Source organism: Lycorma delicatula, chromosome 5, assembly GCF_047948215.1.
Source record: "Lycorma delicatula isolate Av1 chromosome 5, ASM4794821v1, whole genome shotgun sequence".
In the NCBI taxonomy this organism is placed as follows: Eukaryota; Metazoa; Arthropoda; class Insecta; order Hemiptera; family Fulgoridae; genus Lycorma; species Lycorma delicatula.
The window spans coordinates 96,193,258-96,213,370 of record NC_134459.1 but is presented as its reverse complement, the minus strand read 5'-3'; the positions used below and the strand labels follow the sequence as shown (position 1 = coordinate 96,213,370).

Sequence of the window (20,113 nt, the reverse complement as noted above, 5' to 3'; positions counted from 1 at the left end):
AGTGTCATAAAATAGTGAATGGTACAATGCCAAAAAAACTCATTAATTTAGTGAATTTAGTGATGAAAGCCAACAACTTATTTTGTTACTTGTAAATTCAGATGTCATTAGTTTTTAAATATCATGAAAAAAGTTTTTTCAAAATTCAGTCACCTGTATGGATAGTTCTATTACGACAAATAACATTAGAGCAAGCTCTTTCAAAAGTTTTTTTTTTTCAACAAGACAAAGTAGGCAAGTCATGGGTGCCAATCTGCAAAGTCCTGAAAAAGTTGACATCACTTAAACTAACTGCAGTGATGGTCATTCTCAGACAATTTCAAAAGAATTATCAGAAGAGATATCACAGCTCTTTGTTAATCACACTAAATAATAAACTTGTATTGCTAAATTTATTTTCTCTTTGATTGTGTTTACAAAAATAAACCAATATAAAAATAAAAATGAATTCTTGAAAAAAGATGAGTTTACAAGCATTTTTGAATCAAAATTGTATTAGCTTATTGGTATTGGTTTAGTTATTAAATTACGACCTGTCATTAATAATTTAAAACAAATTATTTTAAAAAATATTGAAAACTTCAGCAAAATAGGAGCTAAATTTAAACAATGTAAAGTTCAAAGAAAACAAAAACCCTTTGGAGCACTTATTTAGCGAGTCAAAATGGTATCATTTTTAACATGTTTTTCATGATATTTGAAAGGTTATAACTTTTTTAAGTTGTGAAAATTTGAGATTTTTATTACCAGCCCAATCAGAATTATTTTAAACCAAAATTTGAATTTTTAAAAAACGTAGTTTTCAAAAATTTAGGGCTAAGTATATCACCGTTAATATTATTTATGGTAAAACTACTAACATATACCTACATGTAAAAAAAATGATTCAAACTGTATATCCCATCCCTGCCTGTAGAAAAAAATTACCCAAGTGAAATTTCACAGTTTTCATGTTCAACTTTATTGGTTAATTTTCTCATAGAAAGAAGAGGTAAATAAACCACTGGACCAATCTTTTACCTTGAGAAAATATGAATAAATTGTTTTTTTTTTCATCTTCCAGGACCAATAGTTTTTTAGTTATGATTTTTTCCGTGAACCCTTACAATCACAAAAATATGTGTGCGCACTGTAATAAAAATGGCTACCACAGGTAAACTGCTTAAATAAAAAATTTAAAAAAATTAGTTTTAATGTCCTGAGACACGCTGGAAATGGTTAAGTTTCAATTTTTGTTGAATTTGTCAAGAAACCAGCCTATGTTTTTTTGGGGACACTTCAAATGGATTGACTCTTACTTGATAAATTAATTCACCACAGAAGCTTACAGAGAAACTTGTATATGGAAAATAGAAATGAAATTTTTAAATGTATGAAAAATGACATGCCCGACTGATTTCAACCCGGGATGATCCCTAGATGAAAGATTTATAATGCTACCACTCCACCACAGAGATTGGCGGTTTGGTTTAGATTAATACGTTTATTTTTGATGTCTTCTTTTTTTACATGAAAAAACCTTCTTTTTTTTTTTTTTTTTTTTTTAATATAACATTTTATTTTGACAACAAAAATAAATCTCTGGGCTGTGCACAGATCATTTTATTTTTAACATTTACACTAGAGCCTGTACACCTTAACACCTAATTAGGTGTTAAGATGTACATAATTATAAAATATATAATTAATAAATATATATATTTAAGCTAGCTAGTTAAAAAGTGTTCTATATATTCTCTTATCATATTTTTAATTCATGCAGTGACAGTTTTCCCAATAATTATTAAGTAATTTCTCAAATGTATATTGCACAATTACATGTAAGTAAACTCATTAAATGCTGTTTTTATTGATTACTGGTTAGCTTTATAATACTGTCTACTCTTTATCACATTTTAATCAGATTCTGTGTCTTTTGTTTTTAGGTAATGTTTAACTCTGCCCTTTTTAAATACAAAGTTACAACCATATGTCACAATTTAATTTTTTTGTTAGAAAAATTTAATTCATTTAATTGTTTGTATTTTATGTGCTAATTCTGTTATTTTGTGTTTTGTTTTATGACTTGTGTTTTAGATTAGCATTATTTGTTAAGTTACTGGCATAATCATTGCATTTTTCCTGATTTCTGTAGAACTGGTGATTCTTTCAAATGCATTCTCTGTGTAATGCAACAGCAATAATGGCTACATAGCTTTAAATTTACATACTTCTTAAAATCTTTTATTATGTTGACATTACAAATGTGCACATAACAAAGCATGTTGAACAAGGAACTGAAATATTACATACTGGATGTATGCCCAGAATTATGCAAATACAGATTACAATAAATCATTAATACTTAAGCACTTGGGCTTTTAATTTATGCTTGTCTTCATTCTGAAATTTAAAAAAAAAGCCGTTAATATGGATGATAATAATAAAACAAGTTTATCACTTGAAGCTTTTAGGAAAACATTGCTTATTATCTTGTTAATAACAAAGGTATGTAATTATGCCTTCATGAATCTTCCTTTATAATGTGGTATAACATAAAAAATGTTGAGGTTTGGAGTAATGATTAATTATACATTTTATTATTAAACTATGTAATACCTATTATATAGTAAATCACCAGCTAGCCTAGAGTCTTTTTTTTTTTCACTGTCATACTTTCAGATAGTATAATAAAACTGAAAAAAAATCATAAAATAATGCATACTACAGCTGCAACTATAGGTTGTTAATAATTATTATTCTTATATGAATGATTTATTATTCTTTATAAAAAAAAGTATACAAAAATACAAAAAAAAAAAAGGTGAGCGATATATTTTTTATCACAGTGATACTTCTCAAAACATTCTTCACCAGGATGAAGGGGCTGGCTTTCGATTGCAAGTATTGCAGTAAAACACAGTTACTTTTTTACCACCCTTCACCTTCCTATCACTACACACTGCAGTCTTTATGCCTATTTGATACTCCTTTATAAATAAAATGAGGTTTATTATTCAAATTCTCTTCAGTATCAGAACTTGAAGGTCACCCTCTTTTTCTTTCCTGATTACAGACATCACCAACCAATTGGTAAAGCAAACGTTTGTGAAACCTCTTATGAGTGAAAGTATTTTCATTTTCTACCCATTTATCCCAGCAAATTATAGCGTTATTATAACAAATAGGCATTTACAATCCCAACCTTGAGCAGCCAAAAGAACATCTTTAACCACCACTTTATAGATGGTTTTAAAAATGCATATCTAGTTATATAATGGTCACCTCGATCAACTGCACCGATCTTAGCTGTGTAGTCACAAATTATGATATGTTGATAATAAAGAAGTTATCAGTTTGTCTTTCCATGAAAGTAACATCATTTTGGTATCACAGAAATATACAACCTGCTCATGCACTCTTAATTTTTTAATTTTTAAGAACTTCAGAGATTCCCTTACAGTTTAACATAATAGTGTCATGGTATGCACTCGGTGCTTACAAAGTTCAAGTGCTAAATTAGGACTGATGTAAAACAGATCTTTATATAAATGGTAACCTAAACCCTGACTGTAAAGCACAACTTTGTCGAGAAGATGAACTATTTGACTTGAAAAAAGAAGTTATGGTCAATCTAGAGCGTCTGTTGTTGCCTTCCCAAAATAGGGATAAATGTACATATATAACCACTCGTGCATTCTGCTAAAACAAAAAAAGCGTAGACCCCATTTTGTGGGCTTCATACGGTTGCAGCTTTTAAATCTTAATTTTTCCTTTAGAACCTACAGTACTTTCATCGATAACAATATCTTGTTAGGAATAAATTTTTCCCTACATAGTTTATCAATATACTCTGAAACATTTCTTACCTTTCCACATCTTGAACAAACTCCTACATTTGGCTTTTTGCAGAACATAAATGAAATGTCCAAAAAATTGGTGAAGGAGGTGATGATGCACAAATACATCTTTAAAGAATGACATTTTATCCTGCCATTCTTCTGACCAATATTCTTTAATATCGGTTTTAGGGTTTACCCCCATATTATTCACCCCAAGAAAAGTTTTAATTTCAACAAGGATGACATCCTTCCAGCCCCATCATATAGAATATTGCCTAAGTGGCATGTTTTTTTATGTTGTCACATGTTCTGCACATGGATTAGTTTCGGTAACAATTTCAGACAATAATGAATAGGTAAAAAATAATTAAAAGTACTGCAATTCAGTTTTCACATTATTGTTATACACTGGATCACATCGCGCAGCTGTAAATGGAAATTTGGGTAAATCATCATCAATTACATCGTATTTTTCCCATAACCCATTATAAGAAGTATCACCTATTTGATTATCTGTATTACTCACTGAAATATCTTCAATGATGTCACAAATTGGCACATCACATCAAATTCACATCAGTTTCTGATCCTGAAGGCAAATCAAGAGTATTTTCATTAACGTTGGATCAGTCATTATCATCACTAAACAGATTTTCCAAATTGTCACTAGAAAACTCATTCATAATATTTTACAATTCAAACAAGGTGTCGGAACACAGCCTTCTAGATATGTTATCGTATGCGTTTGTTTACTGATAACAGATTCAGATTAAATAGCTGATGCTAAATTAAATAGAATATGATGTCGAGTAATGCTCGGTTCAAGATTTACTGATGTCTAAACATAGAGTCGAGCTTTGCACAACATTGGACAGGTAAGTGAATTACATAATGTCGATTGATTTCAGAATATAGAGTATATTACGACAAAGGACTACAAAGGGTTAAAAATAGCAAGAAACAATAATTTACAACAATAAAAAAGTTCTCATTAAGATGATCTCATTTGAAAATTTGGGTTGTAGTCTTTGTCATTCAATTTTTTTCATCATCTAATACTTCTTTGTTCAGGTTCTTCTAATCCAGTTTGTTGAATCTGAAGTTCATTTTTACACACGCGCATCTATGGTCATGTCAAAATAGAAAGGCAGCCACTGCTGTGCTTCTGTTCTCAAAATAACATAGGGTTTTCCCCGCATAATTATATAATGCTGAGTAATGTGATGGTAGGAATTTTTTTTTTATGAAGAAATAATGAGAGTAGATTTATTTTTAGTTCTTTTTTCTTATTTCATGGAAAACCACGAAATAAGAAAGTGCTCTGAAGATGAGCAGTTCACATTTATTTATCCAACATTTTTTGAATAAAATTATGAAGTATGACTCATCAATTTTCTAATTGCAATAAATTATTATATAATTATTTTTGTAAATTTAAAAAATAATTCTGTTTAGGTTTTTTTATTTTTATTTTTCATATTTAATTTCAAAATTGACTGCTTAATTTAATTTTTTGTTTTCTTTTTACAGGATGATACATACACAGAAAGCTATATCAGTACCATTGGTGTAGACTTTGTAAGTTCTCTTATTATTAATAAAAATGTATTGCATTATTTTGCTTGTTGTTATTTCTGTAAATAATAGGTTTGACCAAAAAATAAATAATTTTTAATTCTATGCACTTGTCTTTCCTATATGATATCAGCATTATACAATAATATATATCAATATTTTTGATAATATTAAACACACATTTAAAATTTAGGAGCTATTTTATTCCAAGTGGAAACAGAATACAGGATTTGCCCAAGTGATAGAGATTTTAGGAAAGGCTTTTGGCAAGGATATTATGTCAACACCAAGGTTTATGAGTGATACAGAACTATGAAGTATTCAAGATATATATTCTTAACTTGGACTAAGACAGCTAGTACGGTGCCTGTTATCCAAACTTAAAACAGTCAGTTGTAGTTTTCACATGGAGAAGCAAGTTGCTTTCTTATAAATACAACTTATATTATATTAATGGATGGTATGGATTACTTTTAAATATTTTCTAGTTTTGGTCATTTATAATTTATAAATGATTAAATATTTGCCATAAAAAGAAATGTTATGGTGTATTTTTAAATGTTATAAAAATATAGGCATATTCTCAACAAGTATTATAAGTAGATAAAAGCTAAATGATAAATTAACTAACATTATAATTGTGTGACATGTAAATGTAGTTTGTAATCTTTCATGATTTTATTTATTGTAAAAATATAGAGGGACGAGTCAAGTATTATAGCTCATGAAATGAGTCTTCTTTTTTAAAATCATATCAAGAAACAATATAAAGCTTTGTTTGCTGTGTGCTCAAAATTTACAAATACAACCAGGCTATTGTAAAAATAAATAATTACCCATTTATCCATGTTGTTGAATGCTTGAGTATAATTCAGTTAAATAGTTATCCTGTATTTGTTGATCCTATAAGACATTTGTGAAAATTCTGTTACTTTTTATTCGAGTAATCACATTTTATAATTTGTTGTGTATTTTATTGTTTTAATTATGAGTCTACATTAAAAAACTAAAATGGCAGGCCTGGGAAATAATAGTGTGTATGAGTTTATGAAACAAAATGATGAATTTCTAAAGTCTCAAAAAGATCCAGTCTTCCCAATGGAAGCTGACAAACCAAGACCAAATAAAACACATTAAGTTTGGTTGAATATTAAGTTTCTCCTTGCTGTTTTTTTCTTATCGCAGGGTTGTATGGTCAACAAACATTAATTAGCAGTTTTAAGGCAATTTACTTGAGGTAGTCTAAAGAAAATTACCACAAATATGGGAAAACAGTTGTTGGATTTTGCACTGTGGTAATGCTGTAGCTCACACTTCACTATTAATTCATGATTGTTTGCCAAAAATAACACTGTACTGTTGCTGCAGTTTCTTATTCTCCATACCTGGCACCCTGCAACTTTTTCTGATTTCCAATGATTTTTTTTTCACATTGGAGAGAAAGTTCTGCCAGTACAGATAGTAGTGACGTGCTCTTGCTGACTAAATCCCCTCCCCCTTAATACAGCATGCGCCCAATATCCACCTTTCGAGTCTTAATTGCATCTTCATCTCCACAGTACCTACATTCACCTGAGAGCCTCCTTCTAGCAAACAGGTAACTGTTGGATACCCAATGGCCTGTAATCCACTGACTGGGTCATCCAAAAATTCACATCCCCATGACTGTCCTTTCTTTCTTTTTCTTGTTTAGCTTCCGTTAATTACTGTTCAGATAATACTTCAGAGGATGATGTGTATTAGTGTAAATGAAGTGTAGTTTTGTACAGTCTCAGTTCCTTAGAAGTGTGGTTAATTGAAACCCAACTACCAAAGAACACTGGTATCCATAATCTATGCAAATGCGTGTAAAGTAACTGAATTTACTAGGACTAGAACGCTGTAACTCTCGACTACCAAATCAGCTGATTTGGGAAGACGCGTTCACCACTAGACCAAGCCACCACTGGGTTCATGACTCTGTCCTACTGGTGGGTAGGAGGTGTCCTATTGTCCAAAATAAGTGACTGCACCTATTTGGTAACAGTAGCTCGCCTTCATATATCTTATCACCTCTTAAGCAAGATCTCTCTTGCCTTCAAATTATTCATTCCATCACTCCTTTCTGACCTTTCGGGGACCAGTAAATTCAACAGCGAAGTACCTGCTATGAACAACAGCTTCTAAGGCAATCATTGTTCTATGTCCTGACCACCCAAGTGCTACAGTTCTCTGTAGGCTATCTAATTTACATCACCCTCTTCCACACCAGTGCAGCATGCAGCACAAACTAAAGAATCAACAGATGCAAGTAACTTCCTTTTTGAAGTTCTAGGACCACCCACATTTGCCATCATCCTTGCTATACCTGAAGCTGTCTTTTCTGCTTTCTTAACAGTTTTGTCCACATGCACTGAGATTTTCTTGTCCCTATCCTGCCATACTCCAATGTACTTTCCCTTGTAGGATGGCTGGATCTCCATGTTTGCAGTCCTAATACTGAACCACAGTATCCTAGTCATTTGGATTATTACCATTTTTTCCACAGCAAACTGCTGTAGTCCTCTTCCTAAAAGCCACTCCCTAACCAGTTCAACAGACACATTCACCTTTGTCAATGTCTCTTCTGTACCCCTTGCTATCGCAACCAGGGCTAGATAATCTGTAAATGTGATAGCCTCTACTCCTTCCAGCCAATTGAAACTCAGCACTTCATCATATGACAAATTCCAAAGTATGAGTCCCAGACTAGAAGTTTGTGAAACACCACACTCCATACCAACAGCTACCTCATTATTCTCTGCAGTTGCAAAAAATAGCCTCCCTTTAAAATATTCCTGCAACAGTCTTATAAAATGAGGACTAGCTCTTAATCTCCTCTAATTCTGTGATCGACTTCCAAGACACGCTAAATGTGTTCTTAGCATCTAAGAATATCACCACAGGAACATCCTTCTCCATCTATTTCCACTTTTGCCCATGTCTACTATATTAGTTTTATAAATCGTACCTGTGGTGGATTTACCCTAGCTAAATCCAAACTGTTGATCAAAAAATCCACAGTTATATTCACTTTTCCCCCTTTCAATCTTCTAGATAGCTGTAGGAGTACACAGTGCTATCAGGATGAAGTACTATTATACTCCTGATTGTGTAGGGTTCCTTATAATAATATTAAGTAATTTTATTTTCATACATGATTAAGAATAATATTAATCAACTAATTATCTAAAATTATTGAATACATGTGCACCATTGTGTGTAACACACTTTAATTACCTTAGAGAATATGAAGACAAATGTTTGGTGTGGTTATGTTTAAGGTTTCTTCATACCACAGAAATTTTTCTTTTATAGGGTAATAAAATACCCTATAATACATAGATAATACATATTATCTTGATAATATTCTGCAATAAATTACTGGCATGTTAAGATCAGAACTATTTGGCGGTCAGTGATGTGCCAAAAAACCCAACATCCTGAAATTTTTCTTCAGAATGCTTTGATAGAGATATTAAAGTGCACGGGTATCCCATCTTCCTGCAGTCATATCCATTCCATATGATTAATATGAAGCAGTGGTGTAAGCCATATTTTCTAAGTAAATTCACTATTCAGGCCCATAAAAAAAAGGGCCAAGCAAATGACATGTCATCTCAGCCCATAATATGGGCTGAATTTGACAGATTATACTCATATGATGGACAGAATGACCTAACCTTCAAATCATGTGGTCTTGTATTATTGTCCAAAGTTTGTGAGTCGGGCTTCTCATTTATTACTAGCAGATAAAATTGGTTATTGCTTAGTGGAATTGGCAATAGTAGCACGTATTTTAAATGAGGTTGGTATTACATCTTACTGAAAACTGGAATTCCAGGAAAGCATTGTTTTTTATGAGGGAGTATAATTATTATAATGTTGATGCAACAAGTTCATCATGCACTTGTTCCATTGTTAGACCCATGTTTTGATGTTTGTGAACCTATACACTTATCGCTAATTTCTTATTACTGTTAACTGGTTGTTATCCACTTAGATATTTTTACTTTCTGTACTTTAAGTACATGACTTTCTATCAGTTTTTGCTTACTTAAACCAATAAAAAAATTGTGTAATGTAAACCTATTTTTACCGTATCTACTGCATTATCTTTGGTTGTATGGTGACTTTTTGGTCACTTTTTACCCATGTACAGATAAAGCTATAGATGTGTTTAAGAACGTACAAAAAAATATATGTATATAGGAAATTATGAAATTTTTTTAACTAATTTTAAATTCAATATTAATATGATTCAAATTCTAATTGCAGTCCAAAAAGGAGTTCCATTTCAAATAAGTTTATATTGAAACTGTTTAGCAATTTTATATATATTTTTTTCTCATTAATGTTATAATGACGCTAAGAAGAAATAGTTAAAAAATCCTTAAGTGAGCATTCTTATTAATCAGTATCTGGTACAGAATATTTAAGATTGATAAAACAATTCAATATAGTAATAATAAAGAAAATAATATATAACTAGAAGAAGCTTTCTTTTGCAGTTTATATTACCTTCTATGATATTATAACATAAATAAAAATAATGTGAGTAAACTAGTGAGTTCATTGCAACATACAATATGCAATATGCAACCCACAAAAGAAATATAGCATTTAGTATTAGCAAAAAAACTATCCACAGGTTTAATATAATTTTAAACTGTATTGTTAATTATGTGTACAATTCTATTCTTATTAATTTCATAAATAGGTGTATACTCTTTTTCAAAAATAATCAACAAATATTATGGGTAATATTTATCTATTACTGGAAGATGTTGTATGGTATCTTGTAGTAAAACTGTATTAGCTGACATTATATGTAATTGTTTAAATAATAGTATTAGGTTTACAAATCTATAATTTTGTTTTTCAGAAAATAAGAACAATAGATCTCGATGGGAAAACAATTAAACTTCAAATTGTGAGTATGACAATTTTTTTTGTTCCTTCTATGAGCTTAGCTTCTATGAAACATATTTTATAATACATTTCAAAGGCTGTCCTGGCATTTCTATATACACTATGTCTAATGTTATTCAAAAGTATCAGCTTATATTTAGAAAACCAGTTGTCATAACCTCCTAAACATGAGCTCAATCAACAGGAAATATCTCCGATTTGTTCTGGTTACTCTCAAGATCAGCAGAATTGTATATGTGGGCAAGTCAATGTTCAATGCATGCTTTGGTTTGTAGCTTCAATCAGTTAACACCTGTACAAACTGAATGGATATTGATCCTCCTACGTTCAAGTCTACCCATCAGTGGGATAGAGAGAGACTGGAAGCTTGGTTTCACACAAATCATCCAAGTTTCAATTAGTGACGAGATTGTGGATTGTGTTTGTTTGTGATGCTTTCACTGTCAGTTCTGGAAAATCAATTAGGCGGGCTAGTTACAAACTGCAAATTTTTCATTCCACTGTTCACGATATTATTCATACCAGCTCTGTTTGCGAGTATGAGTTACAACTCCATCAGAAACCAAATGATCACCACCTATGATGTAAGTTTGCTGCAGAGATAATAAGTCATATCAAAAACAACTGTTAACACAGTTATCAAATTTGAGCTACTGAAAACCCCCATGGAGTAATCAAAAATAAAAGGGACACAACAAAAGTCAATATCTGGTTAGGACTGCACAAAAATGGCATCATCAGTCTGTTGTTTTTTCATGGAGTCCACTGTACAGGACACATATACTTTGACATGCTTGAAGAACTTTGCTGTTTCTTAGATTCCTGCAGGCTTCAGTTGCAAACAAGTTTGTGCTCTACCACACTTTCATAGAGATATTCTTGAACAAAACTTTCCTGAGATGTTGGATCAGGCGAGGAGATGTAACTGCACGACTACCTAGATCTCCAGATATCACTCCTTTGGACGTTTTTCTTGGGGATTTATTAAAAATTGCATGTACAAAAGAAAAGTTGAGATTTGGATAATTAAAACAGAGAACTGTTAAAGCTGTTTGTCTAATAATATGCAAATGTTCCTAAACACTTATCTAAATTTCTGCTGAGCTACAAAAGATTTACATAATGCTCCTGACTAACCTACATTAAAACTTTGTTAGTTGCAGTGTTTATTAAAAAAAATTATTTAATTATATTAACTGGTTCTCTTAATATATGCTGTTACTTTTGGGTACCTTTAGCCTGGACACTTTTTATTATGTTTACTTTTTACGTTTTTATTTAAATGTGCCAAAAATAGTTTAGGAAAATCATTTTAAAGTAAAATAATCATTCTGCTACAAGGTAATAAAAAATTTTATTTTTTGGAGATTCTCATTTTCTTTCTTTATCTTGTAGAAGAAGTTTCTTAGGTGACCTCATTGTAAGTGATTTTTTTCTTTATTTATCTATACTATTGGATTTTTAGATTAATGAAACTTTCCCTTTCTTAATGAAACTGCCTTTTCTTATTAATGAAACTGCCTTTTAAAGCAGTTTCAAAAATGTATAAGATTAAGTGAAAGATTGCTTTTTTTTTTAACAGTAAAGTTATTTTTTAATTTATTATTACCATTATTGTTCAGTATTAGATTAAGATAGTTTAATGTTATATATAGTCTGATGTCAGTTAACATTGAAGTAGTATCTCTGTAAAAATGAGTTGGAATATTTAGGTAAAAAAGTAATGCATATTATTCCAGAGACCTTTGCTCGTGCACTGTAGTGCAATATCTGTTTGTTGTTTTTTGTTTGTTTCTTTCATCATAAAAAGTATCTAATTTTTAATGAAAAATATGTAGTCAAAATTTAAAGAATTGAAAAAATATTACTTTTCTAATAATATAAAATAAATAAAGATAAAAATAAGATGAAGATAGGAGCTTCTTTTTTCTTTTTTTTTTAAAAAAAAAAGCCTGGTGTTTTTTTAACTCCAATTTCCTAGAAATTGACAATATTATGAATATTCTGTTTCTCATTTTTCATTATTTATAATTTTAAAAAATCCAAAAGCATCTTTAAAATTATTAATATTGCTTAGAATAAATTTTTTAATAACTTATATAAAATATTTCCTTGGTAGGTAGATGTGAAAATGTCATCTCATTAGGTAGAAACTAAGTGAAATGTGAAACTATTAATATGATTGTAAAGGCTTTGCAACAGATGTTTATTATTTCTTGAAGATCCAACTGCCAGTAATAAAAATAATATTTCAGAGAATATTTTATATTATAATTGTTTGCTTAAAACATCTCACTTTTGTTGTCTTGCTATATTTGATACTGTCTTTTGCTTTGTGTTAGTTTTAATATATTATATTCCAATTTTAATGAACATAAAATGTACTGTCTCTTCTTTCTTCTCTTATCATTATGATTTCATTATGATTAGTTTCAGTTTTTATTTGTATTATTACTATTTGCTTGTGAAAATAGAAGCACTGTTTGGTTTTCACACTGGTTAAACAACTCATGTAAATTTGATTTTACAGGTTGTAAATTATTATTTACTTTTAGCAGTATTTGTTTCATTTTGTTTTTTTCTAGCAAAGTTTACTTACAGGCTGATTATAAATTGATGACAAGTTTAATCCAGTTAAAATCCATTTATTGAGTTAACCTAGCATAGTTTATTCATGCTAATGATTTTATAAGTATAAACTGATACAGTACGACCCCGATAATTTGTCTCATTCAATAATTCGCCACCCCTGTGGCAAATTTGATTGTTATTTTAGATGTACAAGTAATACTGATACAAAAACTAAATTAAATTTTTAAGTACTACTAAAAGAACTCTTTTATCTGTTTAGGCCTACAGCATAAAAATTCACTTAATTGCAACCAATGTTTTTGTATGAGCCTACTGTATATGATGTATAAATTACATTATTAAATCATGTGAGAAAAGAAGTGGTAAAATTACTTTACATATCTTTCATTCATAAAACATTTTCATTTGGGCACTATTATCGTAATTAGTGTTTACATATTTCTTACACAGTACACTACTTTATAAAAAATACTGTATTAATATTATTTCCTTTCCGTTTCTGAAATTCATTACATTAGTGAACTTTGCATCGTGTGAGTCAGTTGTTTGTACCAGTGTCATAGTGTTGTACCTATTACTGTATACTGTACTTATATAAGTATACTATACACAGCAAAAATGTCTAGCCAACGTGGAAGTTTTAAAAGATTAGAATTTTGACAAAAAAGTTAGAGATTCTTCAACACCTGCATATGGGTGAAAGTGCTGTTAAACTATCACAGGAGTTTGGAATCCCTTGTATGTCAGTAAAAGATATTAAAAAAAAAAGGTGATAAAATAGAAAAATTGACAAGTAAAATGGAAGTTACTGATTGTGATGTAATAACCAGAAAAAGAATGAAACTGCGGAAAATGCTGAACTTGATGAGGCAGTGTACATTTGGTTTGCAAAGTGTCATAGTCAAGGCCTACTTTTAAATAGCTTATTAATTATTGAGGCAGCTCTTCAAATGAATGGACGATTAAATGGTGGTTCAGATTTTAAAGCCAGCAGGGTTGGCTAAATAGAGTTGGAGCAAGGCATGGAATTCATCAGTTTGCAATTGAGGGTGAAAAATTAAGCGCTGACAGTCAGGTTGTATCGTGACTGATACAACCTCTGATAAATTTAGTTATAATTTAAGTCGTGTACAGGTCTATAACTGCAACAAAACAGGATCGTCCTGGAAGATGCTTCCTAAGAAAACCTTAGCATATTTTTCAGAGGACTCTGCGGCTGGATACAAGTAAGGAAATAACGCACCTCTGTTTTTGTATGTTCTAACGCAAATGGTTGTCATGGACTTCCTCTAGCCGTTATTGGCAAGTCAAAAAACCCAAGAGTTTTTAAACATAAAAATTGTGACCTTACAGGTGAAATATTTTTCACAATGGAGTGCTTGGATGATGCAAGAAATTTTGAGCCAGTGGTTTTACGACTGTTTTGTGCCTGAAGCCCAGTGACATCTTAAAGAAAATAATTTACCAGAAAAGGCATACTTGTGATGGATAATGCTCTTTGCCATCCGGTCGACAAACTGGAAGCATTAGATGGTAATATAATCGTTGTATTTCTACTAGCAAACAAGCTGTTCATTTCAGCCTTTGGACCAAGGGGTCATAGTAAGTATGAAGCGATATTATAAAAAATGATTAATGCAAAATTTAATTTTCTGCGAAAATGAATTACAGATATAAGATTTTTGGTAACTGTACACCATAAAGAATACAATATATAATATTGCTGATGCTTGGCAAGACTACCTGGAAAAGATGAAGTTGAGCTGGAGTAACTGGCCTGACCAACTACTACCAGAACCAGAAACTGAACAAGAAGATTCAGATAAAAATTTGAAATTTAAAGAAATTTGTGACAGCATTCCTGGTTTAAATGATATTAGAAATGAGGAGATAGAAGAATGGGTAAAATTAAACAACACAGATTTAGGCTACGAAATATTAATGATGAATTCAGTGATAATCCAGTAAAGAAGTCATGGAGATCCTGACAAAATGCTTTAAATAGTATTCCAATCAAAAAGCACAGGTGGTGAAGTTAATTGCTATTTGACAAGTTAGTCAATTCACAAAAAGAAAGTAACATAAAGTGCAAATAAAAATTATAGATTTCTTCAGAAAATAAAATGAAGTGTAAATATGTAAACATAAATTTAAATCAAGTACCTATCAGGTTATAGGTTTTATAAATAGAAGTGCTTAAATAACAAAACATAGGCCTACAATGTTCTGTAGTTACTGTGTGTAGTCTTTAATTTAAGTGACTTATTGTTACATGTTTAGTGATTTTTTTTTTTATAGTATATACGTAAGTATAGTATATAAGTATATAGTATATATGTAATTTTTATAAAAAATTATGTTAGTGAATGGTTTACTTATGTAAGTATACTTGTTTCTGTAAATACTAAATGTTCAGTAGAACACTGTAACTAAATTTCATCAGTTTGCAGTCTTTTTATAACAATGGGAGGGGGTGATAATGGTTAGGCCAATACAGCATTAATTTTCATGTTCAGACTTTTGTTACACTATTTGGTAATTCATCATTTTCGTTAATTTATCACCGTCCCAAAGGTGACAAATTATTGGGGTCCTACTGTAATGAAGTGATCAACAGGCATTTTTTCCAGCCTCTTGATATTAGGCCTAGGATTCACAACGTACAATCAGATTCTCTACCAGTAAAGGTATTGCAGGTAATTTAATTTATTGATTTATTTCAGTGTTTTTACTGAAAGCATACTGGTATACTAGTCTTAAAAGATTTTCACATAGGTGAATGAATTACGTTTGACATTGGTTATCACTATCGAATTTTACTGAAACAGCTTGTCTCATTCTCTTTGTATGTGGTATTTAAAAATTTGTTCAGTTTGTATTTATGGAAGTAATACTGTTTTTTTATGTTTATTAGTTATATATTACCCATAAAAGCAAGTGATTAATAAATTAATTTTTCTAATTTTTTATGTTTTAATTTCTTTTCAGTGGGACACAGCTGGCCAAGAACGATTCCGTACTATCACTTCAAGTTATTATCGTGGTGCTCATGGTATTATAGTTGTGTATGATTGTACTGATCAAGAATCATTTAATAACTTAAAACAATGGTTGGAAGAAATAGACCGTTATGCTTGTGACAGTGTCAATAAACTTCTAGTTGGAAATAAATGTGATCAGACTTCTAAAAAAGTAGTTGATTATACTCAAGCTAAGGTATGATATCTTAAAATAAAAATATCAATATTAATTTATCTTAAAATTGTTTGAGAGCAATCTCAAATGACCTTTTGGCAGAGTTCTGGTTCTTTACAGAGCTGACATGATATCGTCTGAAGACTGACGACTATCTGTTTAACATTTCACATTTTCTCTGTTTCATTCTAAAATTACAAATAAAATATAAAACATTTAAACCATGACAAAATAATATCCAGAGACCACTCTGTTCAGAAATTTCTGTGTTTAAACCCTTTATTATACCTCCTTTTTTTCTGAGAATTATAAGCAGCACTTTAAACGAACTTCTTTTAAATTGCTTTCTTTCTCAATTATATGATTACTAAAGGAAGCAAATATTTTTTAAGTGATATTTACAGTATGCTGATAAGTACTATAGCTCAAAGGTTTAGCTAATATGAGAAATACAAATTTTTAATTATTTTTGATGAGTAATTACCAAAACAAACTCTTTTAGTAATTACCAAAACAAAAAACAGTTATAGTTAATGCATAACAAGAAAACAAACACTTAATTGAAATAGTTGTCTAAGACTGAATTCAAGTCAAGTTTTTCAGGTCAAGTTTTATCACATATAATCCACTTTTTTTATTTGCTATGCAAATTTATTAAGATTTTTAATCACTTTAGTAAAAAAAAAGGTGGGCGTACGGCCCGCCACAAAAACGTTACATGGTTTATATTTCATTGCACATGATTTTGTTAAAGGTTTTTGTCTGTTGTAACTAAATAACGTTCATGAATTTAGTGCACTAACAACAACAAAAAAAACTTCAAAATCTTGAACATTTTTAACAGTTTCTTGATTTTTGATTTTTTAAAACAGCTTTACTCCAATGTTTTCCTTTCTTATCCCTAAAACAAAAATATAATTTAAGATAAATTGTTCGTATCAAAAAGTATAAATAGTTTGAACAAATGAATTGTTCATGCACTGCGCACAGCTACCGAGTGCACCACCATTGGTTCACTGTGCACCAATAGCAGCTAAAATAAAAGCACATACAACAAACAAACCTACATACCATCATTTTTTTATAAAGACTGATATGACATTCTTTTCTTCCCACTTAATACTGATAATTTTGTATTCTTAGGAAAAGGTTTGTAGTGTATTTAGTCACAATTTGAGATGTTCTTTCTATTTTCATAACCTGAATTTGAATTCCACTTTTTGAAGTGTGTTCTGGTAAGCTGTTCCTGAGAGTGATACAATGAAGTTGTATCTTGTCATTGACAATTTGGGCTCATCAAACATAAGAAATTCATTTTCAAAATTTCTAGATAGCATTCTTCCTAAAAATTTTACTTTCAGTGATTTATCACAAAAAAAAACTGCATTTATTAATCCTAAATTCTTGTCATAACTTAGTTGTTAGCTATATTTAGAATTTGTGATTTTAATTTAACTAAAATTATAATTTTTTAAAATTAATATTTATACTTTTAGTATTAAATTGACATCTGAATTTTAATTATACTGTACTCTTTTTCCCAATTCCTGGTGATGGTAGCAGCTCTTGGCACTCCTACCAGAAATAATAAATCTTTTTTTTCCTAATATATGAGCTTGTTTACATAAGTTTCAAATTTAATTTTCATTAACACAGTTTAAATTTGCTTTTTATTTTGTATCATTGGTAACAGACTTTTTTTTACCTATTTTAACTTTTAATTTGTATCTGTTATGTGGGTTTTATCTACATTTTTCTTAATAAAAACTTCTTTCATTTTTTGTTTAGTATTTCACTGGATCTATTTACAAATGTTGATAGTTCCTTTTACAACTTAATATATGCTGCTACTGGTTGCAAAATCTCTCTTCACTTTCTGTTGGCTTTAATATTTCAAGAATGTTTTTAAATGTTAAACAGATTTTTTTTCAGTTTAGCTTTTTGGTTGTGTGCTAATTAAATTACAAAAAAGAGCAAAATAAATATGTTTGAAAAAACACATTACCCAATTTTTGTTAGTTTCTAGTTTTTATTTGTTGATCATCTGTTTAACAAGTACTAGGTTTTAGGGTTTAATACCAAGGAAAATTCATTAATGTATGTCAGTTTTGAATTTCTCTAATTTCGTTGATGGTTTTGCACCATTAGAAAAATGCTAACATATTTCTGTATTAATAAATAACAAAAATTGCATTCCTCCAGCAGAATATTATTTCATTAAAATTGTTTTTCACCTACTTGTTTTTTTTTTTTATTCTGAAGTATTTTTATATAAACACATAAAAATAATGAAACTGGTTTATGGTGATCAGTGCATGAAAACATTTTATGAACAGTGTTAGGAATTTAAGACACTACTAGTTAAGTGATCTTTGCATGCAGCATGATCCTCAGTGTCATGTGACAATGCTCATGTTAGTGAAATTGCTGCATATTTTAACAATTATAATGTTAATCATTTGTCTGCTCAGCACATAGAAGAGTACAACATACTAAAATGATAATGTTTATCACTTTTAAAAAAGTAGAAATCCACCAGATAGTTACAAGGTTTGCCATGTGATTTGAGCACCAGCTCACATATAGCTCTTTTTTCATGATTTTTTTTTTGACCAAATAGAGTTTTCTTAACTAGCTATCCTCTCACTGTATCTGGCTCCAGCAGATCTTTATTATTTCTAGAATTAAGATCCAATTTTAAAGGACAACTATGTGAGCTGAAGTTATAAAATTTTAAATAGATCTATGCACTATTCTAAAAGATACCTTACAGGACTGTTTCCCGAAGAATTGGTCATGGCATTTGGATTGGAGCATTATCTAGGGAAGAAAGTACTTCAAAGTATAGACGAAGCCTACTCTGTTAAAATAATTTATCAACTTCTTGAAGAGGCATGAAGTATTTGTGTTTTTTAAGTTGAATATACTGTAATTATTAAAAAATGTTTTTGATTTAAATTCTATTTTGGAGTTATTAATCTACTTAACCAAAATTGTATTTTACATAATTATAGTAACATGAGTTAGATTAATTAAAAAGTAATATTTTCTAATGGAGTTAGACAGATTATAACCAACTGTCTAAATTGTATTTTTATTGTTAGGAGTATGCTGATCAGCTTCGAATCCCGTTCTTAGAAACATCTGCAAAAAATGCCACCAATGTAGAGCAAGCTTTCATGACAATGGCTGCAGAAATTAAGAACAGAGTTGGGCCACCTTCATCAGCTGCAGATACTACAAATAAAGTGAAAATTGATCAAGGACGGCCAGTTGAAACAACCAAATCTGGATGCTGTTGAAAATGTTTATGTAAGTATATTATGTTTTGAATAGTGAGTGTTAAATTCTAAGTGTACCTCCTGTGAGGAGGCCTTTTTATCTAGCAGAATGTTAAAATAAATATGTTACTTATTTCAGTTAATTTTATTTTAAATGATGACTAATTACCTAGGTATCTCAGCTGGTATCTAGAACATGTATATATCTAAACATTTCACTGAAAGTGTTGTTTTTCCTTAAATGAAGAAGAAACACACCAGAAGATTAAGAATTCAGCAGCTGACTGATGGGAAGAAAGAATAGATTTACATTTCTGCTATGACACTCTTTTCATAGCTCATAGGACTTAACAAGGTTACCAGTTGTAAATAATTACAACCAATAAACACAGTGTCGGGTTACGGAGAAGAATGCAGAAACAAAAGAGTCAAGAAGGTAGTCTCACAAAAGTAAAGATAGCACGCCCAGACCACCAGAAGAAAATCTCTAAAATTCAGATTCCCCTCCTTCACTGTAAAATAATACTAGACAAGCAATCGCTCCCTGCTACCATATGCAACTGTCAGTGAAGAGAACACATTCTATTGAACTAGGACCTCATCAGGTGCATTTCTGCCAGTTCAAAAGTGGCACTAGCACTGAGAAAGGCCTTCTGAGGTTTGAAGTGATGGAAAATTGCATTAGCAGGATGCAAAAAT

General features: G+C 30.3%; 1 protein-coding gene across 1 annotated transcript in view; it reads left to right on the top strand.

The window, feature by feature from the left end:
• Positions 1-20,113, top strand: part of Rab1 (RAS oncogene family member Rab1) — a 40,295-nt gene that overhangs the window by 16,520 nt on the left and 3,662 nt on the right. Inside the window, exons 3-6 of the mRNA XM_075366713.1 lie at positions 5,352-5,399; positions 10,300-10,347; positions 15,927-16,154; positions 19,238-19,445. Coding sequence (XP_075222828.1) covers positions 5,352-5,399; positions 10,300-10,347; positions 15,927-16,154; positions 19,238-19,435 — 522 coding nt within the window. The 3' untranslated portion in view covers positions 19,436-19,445. The remainder of the gene's footprint in view (positions 1-5,351; positions 5,400-10,299; positions 10,348-15,926; positions 16,155-19,237; positions 19,446-20,113) is intronic.